This window comes from Hypanus sabinus, chromosome 7, assembly GCF_030144855.1.
Source record: "Hypanus sabinus isolate sHypSab1 chromosome 7, sHypSab1.hap1, whole genome shotgun sequence".
NCBI lineage: Eukaryota > Metazoa > Chordata > Chondrichthyes > Myliobatiformes > Dasyatidae > Hypanus > Hypanus sabinus.
This window is the reverse complement of record NC_082712.1, coordinates 139,470,925-139,483,081: the sequence shown is the minus strand read 5'-3', so window position 1 is coordinate 139,483,081 and position 12,157 is coordinate 139,470,925. Positions and strand designations below refer to the sequence as shown.

At 40.4% G+C, this 12,157-nt stretch overlaps 1 protein-coding gene across 1 annotated transcript in view; it reads left to right on the top strand.

The window, feature by feature from the left end:
* Positions 1–12,157, top strand: part of LOC132396413 (ethanolamine kinase 1-like) — a 441,177-nt gene that overhangs the window by 93,937 nt on the left and 335,083 nt on the right. Inside the window, exon 4 of the mRNA XM_059973949.1 lies at positions 4,094–4,234. Within this exon, the coding sequence (XP_059829932.1) occupies positions 4,094–4,234 (141 nt within the window). The remainder of the gene's footprint in view (positions 1–4,093; positions 4,235–12,157) is intronic.

Sequence of the window (12,157 nt, the reverse complement as noted above, 5' to 3'; positions counted from 1 at the left end):
CGAGTGGGGTGGCGGGTGGATGGGGTGAGGGTAGATGTGCGGGAAATGGAAGAGATGCATTTGAGAACAGAGTTGATGGTGGAGGGAGGGAAGCCCCTTTGTTTAAAAAAAGGAAGACATCTCCTTTGTCCTGGAATGAAAAGCCTTGTCCTGAGAGCAGATGCGGCGGAGACAGAGGAATTGTGAGAAGGGGATAGCCTTTTTACGAGACAGGGTGGGAAGAGGAATAGTCCAGGTAGCTGTGAGAGTCTGTAGGCTTATAGTAGATATCAGTAGGTAAGCTGTCTCCAGAGATGGAGAAAGAAAGATCAAGAAAGGGGAGGGAGGTGTCAGAAATGGACCAGGTAAATATGAGGGCAGGGTGAAAGCTGGAGGCAAAGTTAATGAAGTCGACGAGCTCAGCATGCGTGCAAGAGGCAGCGCCAATGCAGTCGTCGATGTAGCGAAGGAAAAGAGGTGGATGGATACCAGTATAGACTTGGAACATGGACTGATCCACAAAGCCAACAAAAAGACAGGCATAACTGGGACCCATACGGGTGCCCATGGCTACACCCTTGGTTTGGAGGAAGTGGGAGGAGCCAAAGGAGAAATTATTGAGAGTAAGAACTAATTCTGCTAGACGGAGAGTGGTGGTAGAGGGGAATTGGTTAGGTCTAGAATCCAAAAAAAATTGAAGAGCTTCGTGACCATCTCGGTGGGGGATGGAGGTATATAGGGACTGGACGTCCATGGTGAAAATAAGACGGTGCGGGCCAGGGAACTTAAAATCATTGAAAAAATTCAAAGCATGGGAAGTGTCACGAACATAGGTGGGAAGAGATTGAACAAGGGGGGATAAGACTGTCAAGTTATGCAGAAATGAGTTCGGTGGGGGAGTAGCAAGCTGAAACAATAGGTCTACCTGGACAGGAAGGTTTGTGGATCTTGGGTAGGAGGTAGAAACGGAAAGTGCGGGGTGTGGGAACCATGAGGTTGGTGGCAGTGGATGGGAGATCCCCAGAGCTGATGAGGTTGGTGATGGTATAGGAGATGGCCTGGTGCTCCTGAGTGGGGTCATGATCAAGGAGGTATCAGAGTTGTCGCTGTGACTCAGCCAGGTAGAGGTCAGTACGCCAGACAACAGCTCCCCCTTATCAGCAGGTTTTATAGTGAGGTTGGGATTGGTGTGGAGGGAGCAGAGAGCAGAGCGTTCGGAAGGAGTGAGGTTGGAATTGGAACAAGGTGTGGTGAAGTCAAGACGGTTGATGTCCCATTGGCAATTAGCAATAAAGAGATCCAGAGCAGGCAGAAGACCAGAGTGGGGTGTCCATGAAGAGGAGGAGGGTTGAAGACGGGAGAAGGGGTCATCGGTGGGGGTAGGAGAGTCCTTGTCAAAACTGGGAGACGGAGCCAGCGGAAGAAGAGTTCAGCATCATGGCGTACGCGGAACTCGCTGAGGTGTGGACGAAGGGGGACAAAAGTGAGGCCCTTAATGAGGACAGAGCGCTCTGCCTCAGAGAGTTGAATGTCAGAGGGAATGGTAAAGACCCGGCACGGATGAGAGATGGGATCAGAGGGGGGAGGGAGGCTGGTAGTGTCAGTGGAGAGGGAAGGGTTGGGGTGAGAGGAAGATGGAGCCTCTGAGGGCCCAGGAGCTGACGATGAGATCTGAGGGAGAGGGGATTGCATAGTGATTGTGGGGGAAAGGGAAACAGGAGTTACAATCGCAGCATATGAAGACCCGTTCTTTGTACTTTTGTCAGTTAAATAAGGGTTCACATGACTTAACATATCACAGATTTTTGTTTTATTGCATTTTGGAAAATATCCCAACTTTTCTGGAAACGGGGTTTGTAAATATGTTTTAGTGGATGTAGTTTTTAATCTAATTCAATGTCCAAGAAACTTCTGTGTTTATTAATTATCCTTTCTTTCACTCCAACTATTAATGAAATTTAAAGCATGAATTGCCTTTTCTTCCCACGGTGCAGTATTATTCCTGGTTTTCTTGAAGCGGTTAAATGCATGGTCAGTTAATATCCTTTTCTAGTAAATCAATGTACATCATTAAAGTGTTTTCTTTAAACCCCACCAACCCTAAAAGCTCTGGAAATTAAAGGAAACCTAATGACTGAGGTTATGAGCCCCAGTACATTTTTGAGAGATTCAGTAAAACCATGTATTCTTGCAATGAGACAGAACAGAACACTTTTAATGTGTTTTGTTCCAAAAAAAAATGCTATAAAAGGGGTCTTGAAAAGTTTACTTTGAAAAACGGGCCAGTTATCTTAAGTGTTTATAGCCGTTGTACTTCCTCCATCCTCACAACTATATGCACTGAGGATCTAAGACTTCTTATTGTATTCTTATTTTGACATGGATGATCAGAATAAAATGCAAAACATGTTCTCCCCACAGTTTAATGTAATATAATAATGATTCCTCAGCACAAATTCTGCATCTATTTCTTCAACCATCACCACCAATGTACCCAATCGTCATTATAATAATTTTTCTCCCAAACCCTCAAATCTTTTTTTTGATGGCTAATTCCATGCTGCTGGACTTCCAGCAGTGGGATTGAAAGGTAAAAGATGATGTTTGTCAGATTCTCACAGGCTATGGATTTTCTCTATTTAAATGGATGGATATAAGGCCACAGATATGTCCCCAGGATTTTACACCTGTCAGTCTCTGCTTGTACCACTTCCGGCTGAGATCATGAGATACCAGTTCTTTACTAGAAGTGCAACAAGAAGTCATTCTTCATTAGCGAATCAACTGTTCGGAACAAACGGAATATCTAAACACAGAGGACCTAACTTTTCACTTTGCACTTTATGCATTGTATCTGTTGCACTATACTCTGCATTCCTTCCAAGTGATGCAACACTTCACCGGTGAATCAGTTGATGTATCAGCTGCTCCTAAATACGGCCTCCTCTATGTAAATTGGGAGAACGCTCTGTGGTATACCTCCACTCCATCCGCCAAAAGCAGAATTTCCCGGTGGCCAACAATTTTATATCCTATCCCCATTCCCATTCTGACGTGTCAAGCCATGGCCTCCACTTCTGCCACAACAAGGCCACCTTTAGAGTGCAGGAGCAACACCTCATATTCTGCTTAGGTACCCTCCAACCTGATGGCATGAACATTGATTTCTCCATCCAGTAATTTTTTCTTCCCCCTTCTCTCTTCTTCTATTCCCCACTCTGGCCTCTTACCTCTTCTCCTCATCTAACTACCATCTCCCTCTGGTGCCCCTCCTTTCTTTGATGGTCCACTCTGCTTTCCTATCAGATTCCTCCTTCTCCTGCCCATTAACATCCCCCCCACCTAGATTCATGCATTACCTTCTAGCTACTCCTCCTTCCCCCCCAACTTTTTATTCTGACATCTTCCTCCTTTCTTTCCAGACCTGAAGAAAGATCTCAGACTGAAACCTCAACTATTTATTCATTTGCATAGATGCTTCCTGACCTGTTGAGTTCCTCCGACATTTTGTGTGTGTTGTTATGTTCTACATTTTGCTTTTCTTTCTACCACCTCAATGTGCTTATGTAAACAAAAGGCTTTTTAATGTATCTCAGTATATTTGAACAATAATATACCAATAACAAACTCAATACACTGACACATGCAAACCTTTGAGGATTACTGGAATCTGAAGAAAATTGGGAAATCTCATTCATAATTATCTTTCTCTATTTTCAAATGCAGCAGATACGTATAGCTATATTGTCAGTAGTTATTCTGACTGACTTTTCTCGTTCAATATACATTATTTTTCAGATACGGAGTTCTTTATAATTTTGTTTTAACCATTTTGACAAAAAAATCTGATTTCAAGAGAATGAAGGAAAGTTGGTATAAGAACATTAGGTGCCTTTTTTGATCATTTATTCTTCAGGATCAATGCACTACAGGCGAGTATATTGCCCATCTCTAGTTGTCCCTGAAAAGGTAGAAAGATGCCTTCTTTAACCACTGCTACCCTTTTTGTTTTCTCAAATTTAGCTGATCAAAAATTTTCACTATAATAAAATACTACTGGAAATGTTAGCAATGCATAGTATATTAATAATGTTTGTTTTTTTTGTCCTTACAGACTTATAGCAAAAGAAATGGCTCATTTTCATTCTGTCCAACCTGATGGTGGTCATTCTTCTGAACCTGTCCTCTGGAAGAGTCTTTCCATGTACCTGACATTACTTAAGTCAAGTCATTCTGAGCAGGCAGCAGGTGTTAGGTAGGAGCAAAATTGATATTATTTAGTATTATTTTCCTTTCAATAAGGTACTTCTTAACACACAATAACATAGCCAACCAACTGTTTTTAGTTGCATTAGCTTTTTTAATGTTTCAGTTAAGCAGCAAATAAGATAATTGTATAAATATGAAAAAACATTGCTTTTGTTATTATGTAAGTGTTAAATTTCAAACCAATTCCAATAGTCCAACATAGCATGAAAGGTTTTTTCTAATGAACCAAACCCAAATATAATGAAATTGAAAACTACCATGTCAAAATGAAACACATAGTCAAATATGGCTGAATATTGATAAGGCTGATAGATCCATTATTGAATAAAATGCTATTGTTGGTCATGTTTACTCCTGGGAGGATGGAAGGTACTGAAAAGGTCGAGGATGAATATTTCCTAAGCCTGTCTTAGTAATGGTGCAACATACTAAGACACTCATATAAAAATACTCATTTTAATTAAGATTTGAAATATTCCTGCCACTATCTGATTAAAATCAAGACCGTGCAGTAACTGTCTCTGCTTTATTTCTGTAGACAAAGGAGTTTGCATTGATTTATACAGTTTTCTTTTTGGCATTTGATCACGTGCTGACTTCTCACAGCAGGCTTCTGATCATCACATTATATATGTCCACAGTGATTCACCACCTGTAACATCTCACTGTAACATATCAGATATAATCTCTTTTATGTATGTGGAGAAAAACTGAAAGTCACATTCAGTGGGACCACCAAGTAGTTCGAGATAATAAAATAGGCCATTTCAGCCTGGAAATAATAAATATGAAAAGGATGAAACAGTTACAGCAACTTACTAAAAGAGAAAAAGGCAGAATGCGACATTCTAAAAAAAGTTAGCAGAATAAGATTAAATAAACACCATGCAATTAGAACAGAAATTCTTGAAATAAAGAAGGAAAGGAAATTAGAATACGTACCACATTACTGAAGCACTCTCTATTATTCAACCAATAATAAAAATATGTGAATGTAAACGCAAATTCTCCAACATCCACTATATTTCTTCCAGGTTTCCTGCACCATTCACAGGGATGGGTGGAGGAACTTGAATACATATGTTGCCATTCATCTCTTATTCCAGTGCAATGGCTGTGATATTCAGTCAATGTGAATGGTGTGGACACTGATGCAAAGCTTCACAAATGGCTGTGCTAATATTTAAAATTGATCTGCCCAAGTAGTTCTCAGTTCATCAACTCTAACACAGGGCACAACTCACAGATAGATAGACCACTCACCAGTACACCATCTAATGGTGGCTTTACCCTTACAACTCTCACCCCATTTTGTCATTCCAGTCCACTTGTCCTGATCACCACCTTGTCTCTTATAAATTCCAGCTTAACCTCTTCTTCAAACCACAACAATTTTCCTTTCATGTGTCTCTGTTCAGGCCTCCTGATTTCTTCAGGTAATATGCATAACATCCTTCATCATGAACTCAAGCCTATTCTGTACTGCTGACACCAGGCTAACAGGTCAACAGTGCATATTTTCTCTTTCCTTTCTTAAATGGTAGGGTCACATTTGCTGCTCTCCACTCCACTGGAACAATTCCAGAATCTATTGAACTTTTAAAGATGATAACCAGAGCATCCGCCATCTCTATAGCCACCTCCTTCAAAACTCTCTTATGCCAAAGTATTGGGTTCCTGGAATTTATCAGCTTTTAAGATCATTGACTTCTGCAGTACTATTTTTGAATATTTTTTGACATTTCTTCCTGTTCCTCATTGTAAGGAGATTGCATCTGGAAGATTTTGTATATTATTTACATAGATGCAAAATAATTGTTTAATTTCTCTACCATATTCAGACTAATTTATTTATCATGTGTACATGAAAAGATACAGAAAGATATGCAGTTTGCATTAACATCCAACACAACCTAAGGATGTGATGGAAGATGCCTGCAATTAACACTTCATATGCCAACAGAACATGACCACCATGTAGAGCAGAAAATCTCCAAACAACAACAAAATGACAACAGCATAAGGAAGTCTCTCTCCTTCCGCCAACACGTGTGTGTGTGCATGTATGTACATGTACACACTCACTCACTCTAGGCTGCCTCTGGGCCTCCAGGCTCCAGTGGATTTGTGGATACTTGTAAATCGGACCACCAATTTCCCCAGTGGAATTGCAACCCACAGACCCAGGATGTTGGTTTCAGGATCTCCAATCAACCTCTGGGCTTTGAACTTCAATAGGAATCCAAGTCTCACCAATGACAGGACCTCGAACTCCAGGCCTCAAACTCTGGACTCACCAAGACGCGTAACTAGGCAACCACTGGTCTACATGCCGACTGCCAGCACAGACTTCTAAACTTAAGACCCAATGACCTGGGGAGACATGCGGTCCTCTGTCACACATCCATGCTACATTTTGCAATTCCAAAGAGTAAAAACTTTCTATAATAAAAAGTCAGGAGCCCAGGAGATAACTCAAGTATGTTTTACTTAAGGCAAGGCGTGTGAATATCATGTGGTAACATCATGATGTATGCAATTCACATATTTTACACATAACCATAATGAATTATATAAACAACAAAGGCGGCTTTATCAAACAATATATTAACAAGATTACTCAAATATTAAATACACAACCTTCCTCCTAGCTTAGCTATCAACTCCAACTCAATATAGAGAGCATCTCAACTTGTACACATTATACTATATAATACAACTACTATATACAGACATCCACATCATAGTAAATTTTTTAATTGTCCCATTCAGAACTAAGACTTGACCACTGTGGAACATTTCTTTTCCTGACAAGCGAGGTCACTCTGCTTGGCAGGTGAGCCTTGTAGCTGTGTAAACAATCTCATGTTCTGGGGCTGTCAGTGGTGGCTGTAGGAGTTGACTCCAAGACTGCAGTAAGTGGTTCTGACAGCTCTGGACACCTTTCTTTTCCTTCATTTTTCTTCTAGTTTGTGCATCTCCATCTTAGGAAGGCCCATTTAGATCACTGGAGCATTTTCTTATTGAGCCTTCTATTGCTCCCTTTACAATATGATTTCTCCTCTTGGTTTCCTCATCCACACTAACAGAGCCTGCGTTTTCGTATCCCCATTGAATCCTTTCTTTTTGGCCTTCCATTCCCCCATCTGGTTTTGGTCTTTGCATCAACATTTACAAGCAGCTTTTTCTCTCCCACTTGAAGTCCATGCAGGCAGGTTGACTACAAAAATTATTATACTAGAAACGACTGCTTTTGTCACTTTCGCAATTCCTTCCTTAGTCCAATATGCTTTCTGACCAGAATCACAGATTGGCACCAACACCTGTTTGCCCTCTGCTGGGCAAAGGTTTATGGTGTACAGCATGGAGACTGATATGGCATCATCCAGTACCTTTCTTAATTCACTTTCAGTTGATTTTATTGCATGTGACGTGGCATGCAAATAGTGAATGGATCTCCAATTAAGTTGCAGTGTCTTAGCCAATCACATTCCCACAATGCTGGCAGATGGAGTTCATCCCAGATCAACCCAGATAAATGTGAGGTGGTTCATTTTGGTAGGTCAAATATGATGGAAGAAACACATACAAAATGCTGGTGGAATGTAGTGGGCCAGGCAGCATCTATAGGAAGAAGCACAGTCAATGGCAAGACTCTTGGCAATGTGGAGGATCAGAGGGATGTTGGGGTCCGAGTCCATAGGACACTCAAAACTGCTATACAGGTTGACTCTGTGGTTAAGAAGGCATCTGGTGCATTGGCTTTGTCAATCATAGATGGGATTTGAGTTTAAGAGCTGAGAGGTAATGTTGCAGCTATATGGGACCCTGGTCAGACCCCACTTGGAGTACTGTGCTCAATTCTGGTCGCCTCACTACAGGAAGGATGTGGAAACCATAGAAAGGGTGCAGAAGAGATTTACGAGGATGTTGCCTGGGGAGAATGCCATATGAGTATAGGTTGAATGAACTCGGCATTTTCTCCTTGGAGCGACGGAGTTTGAGAGGTGCTCTGACAGAGATGTACAAGATAATGAGAGGCATTGATCGTGTGGATAGTCAGAGACTTTTTCCCAGGACTGAAATGGCTATCATGAGAGGGCATAGTTTTAAGGTGCTTGGAAGCAGGTACAGAGGAGATGTCAGGGGTAAGTTTTTTTTTAAACACAGAGTGGAAGTGGTAAGTGGTAAGTGCGTGGAATGGGCTGCCAACAGCAGTGGTGGAGGCGGAAATGATAGGGTCTTTTAAGAGACTCCTGCATGGAAACATGGAGTTCTATAATGGATACATGGAGTTCTTTAATTGTCTTCTTTTTAAATTGTTCCTGCTGGTCTAACTTGCTGATGTCTGTGCGCTTGCACAGTCGTGACTTTTCAAACCACTGAAGAAAAAACTGTCTTCTTTTTAAACTCTTCCTGCTGGTCTAACTCGCTGACATCAAGGCACTTGTGCAGTCGTGCCTCATGCCTAAATGATGCAGTTTTGTTCACACTCACTTTCATTCTTGACTGCAACTCAGTTGCATCTCTGTCTGCTGCTGCATTTTCAACTGTTATTTTGAGTGAGTTGTGCTTCAAGTAGGAATAATTTTTAAATGATTTCTTGTAAAATTCCACAAACTAAACAATCTCTCAGTGCATCATTAAGCCCATCATTGAACTGGCAATGCTCTGACAATCTCTTGAATTCAACCACATATGCTGAAATGGACTCCATTTCCTTTTGATTCCACTTATGAAACCTAAAGCGTTCTGCAATCAACAATGGTTTTGTTTCTAAATGTTCCTGCATTTCCTTCATAATATCAGCAAATCTTATTTTTGCTGGTTTGGTTAAACCAGTTATGCTTCTTTAAACCAATGCACTCAGAAAATTTGATACTCATTTCTCATTGACTATTTCATTTGCTTCAAAATACTGTTCAATTAGCTCAGAATACATGAGCCAGTTACCCATTGAGCTATTGAACACATCTATCTTTCTGATGTAGCTAGCCATTTCTGAATTGCTTTTGTGATCTCTATCAACCGATACCCATTGTTTATGAACCTGTGAATTCTTAAAATTTCTGATTTTTTTTTAAAAACTCGACATCTTGCTGTGCTTCAACATGTAGGCAGTCATCTCAGTTTTATTTTAAAAATACCTCGTCACCACTTATGTTTGGGAATTCCAAAACATAAAAACTTTTTGCAATAAAAATACAAGAGCCTAGTGATGTATGTTTGTTTTAACTTTAAGCAAGGTGTGTGCATATCAAGTGGTAGCACTATGACATATGCAATTCATGCATTTTTGCATATAACTATAATGGATTATATCAGCAACAAAGAATGCTAAGTGAAACAATATATTTACAAGATTACTCAAATATTACTAAAATATTATATACACAACAGTCCACACTGTTGGCCTTCAAACATGGGTCACAAAGTAGAGACCTGGACTCCAGCCCAACCTCCAACTTTCCCCATTCCTGTTCCTAAACCCTAACCCAACCCCCAACTCCCTGATCTGTTCCCAAAATGATTAGCACAAACCTAAGGTCCAACTAAGTCTGAGCAGTGGCCTTGATGGAGACCACAGTCTGGCATCAATTCTATTGTTCCCCATTATAAATTTTATTGCCCCTGTCTGAAACAGGCCTATGCTTATCCTCATTTTACCAACCTCTGTCAATAAGGGGTTTGCACTTAATTTAGGTAGTCTTTACCTTTCTACATACCCATAAATGCTCTTACCATCTCTATTTGTGTTTCTTGCCAATCTGTTTCCAACTACTTAATCTACTGCTGAATTTCAAAACATTCCCTATCTTCAGGCCTACTGGTATTTTGGCAACATTAATGGTCTCTTTCTTGGATTTAACATTATCTTTAATTTGTCTTGTCAGCCTTGGATGATTCATTTTTCCTTTTGGATTCTGAATCCTCAAAGGAATTCTTTTTTCCGACTTTAGCATAATTTCTTAAAATGTTAACCATAAACTGTACATCATATTTCAAATGTAGTGTCCCATTCAATTGCAGCAAACTCAACTGTCATGTCTTTATAGATGCCATTGTTTAGATTAAGGCCCTAGTTTCACATTGTACACTAATATTTTGAAGCTTGGTGATATATTTTATCATGTCATGGTCAGTTGTTCTAAAGTCACATTGACAACAAGATTTTTTTTTCTCATTGCATTAAAGAAGATACAAAACATTTCTTAAAGGTCTACCTCAATCTCTGCCAGGTATTGCACCATTAGTCAAAAGTGAGTAGCAGTTTTAGCAAACCCAAGTTTATCTCCACCTTGAATTTAGTAAACAAGCCTTTTAAATGGAACTCAATGAAGAGCAACAATAGTAAGAATCCTATTTAATTTTAATGTCCTGTTGGCATGGGATGGTAAGTTCAAATGTATAGTTTCTATTCTCACACTAGGAATGAAAGGGTTACTCTTTGAGGGATGTCTGGCAGCTCTTGGGCTGCATTCCCTGGAGTTCAGGAGAGTGAGGGGGGATCTCATAGAAACGTTCAGAAGGTTAAAAAGCCTGAACAGATTAGATATGGCAGAGTTATTTCCCATGGTAGGGGATTCTAGGATAAGAGAACATTCACTTCAGGTTTGAAGGACGTCCTTTTAGAACTGAGATGCGGAGAAATTACTTTAGTCAGAGGGTGGTAAATCTGTGGAATTTGTTGCCATGAGCAGCTGTGGAGGCCGTCATTGTGTGTACTTAAGGCAGAGATAGATGGGTTCTTGATTAGCCAGGGCATCAAAGGTTTTGAGGTGAAAGCGGGAGTGTGGATGACTGGAAGAATTGGTTCAGCCCATGACTGAATGGCGGAGCAGACTTGATAAGCGGACTGGCCTACTTCTCTCTTATCTCTTATTGTCTAGGGTCTAATGTCAATAAGATTGGTGTGGTCTGAGCAATTATGACTACTTTAACTGAGTGGTTCAGTATTGGCTAATGCTTTTTACAGTTGATCTATTCAAAAACTCTGGATGTGACAGAAAGGGGTAATTTTCTGCATTAACTCTTAAAAACTGCTAGACTCCCCCTTCAAGAGTACGTTAGACACTTTTAAGCAGAAGCTCTTACACCCTGATGTCCATTTTTTAAATTGCAAACAGCCAAGCTTCTGCTATGACAGTGTGAATATGTCAAATCGCTCTTTAAAATACCAGTCACATTTCAGGTAGCTATCTAGCTGGAATATTTTACCTGCTTTCTCAATTAACATTACAGATTATGAGATAGTGAATATTCAGTAATCACATGCTTAATGAACACTTTCTTAAAATGTAATTTACATTTTAAATTGGCACTGTGAGTATTTTGAGCTTTGTATTAATGGGTACAGCTTGCAATTTAACTTTATTCCGTGCTGGAAGAGCCACCTTTTGTGATAATTACTATGGGTTTACTGTACCCTGTTGTATTAAAGAAAGTGGATAACTACACACTGCAGCCCTCCTTTCTTGATCATGTAAACTCATGGGGTATTGTTTCACACTTATCAGCTGCAGGATTCCCAACTACAAGTTGATGTACAATACGTTTCTAATCCTACCGCGCAGCCAAAACTCCAACAGTCTGTGTATAGCTGGAGGTGGAGGCCCTGATTTATTTGGATCAGGTTGACCCTGATGTCGGTGTTAAAAGCAGTCGCTGAAATCATGCCTCAGAATTCTTCCAGACCTGAAATACGCCACATATTCAGATTTATTTATTACATAACACGTTGAAATGAGTCATTTGCGTTAACAACCAACAGACCCAGGGACGTATCGGGGGCAGCCCACAGGTATCACCACACATTCTGGTGCCAACATAGCACGTCCACTATGCTCAACAGAACAGCACGGAACACAACAAACTAGATCACAGCCTACAACAAAACGACAACAGCCCA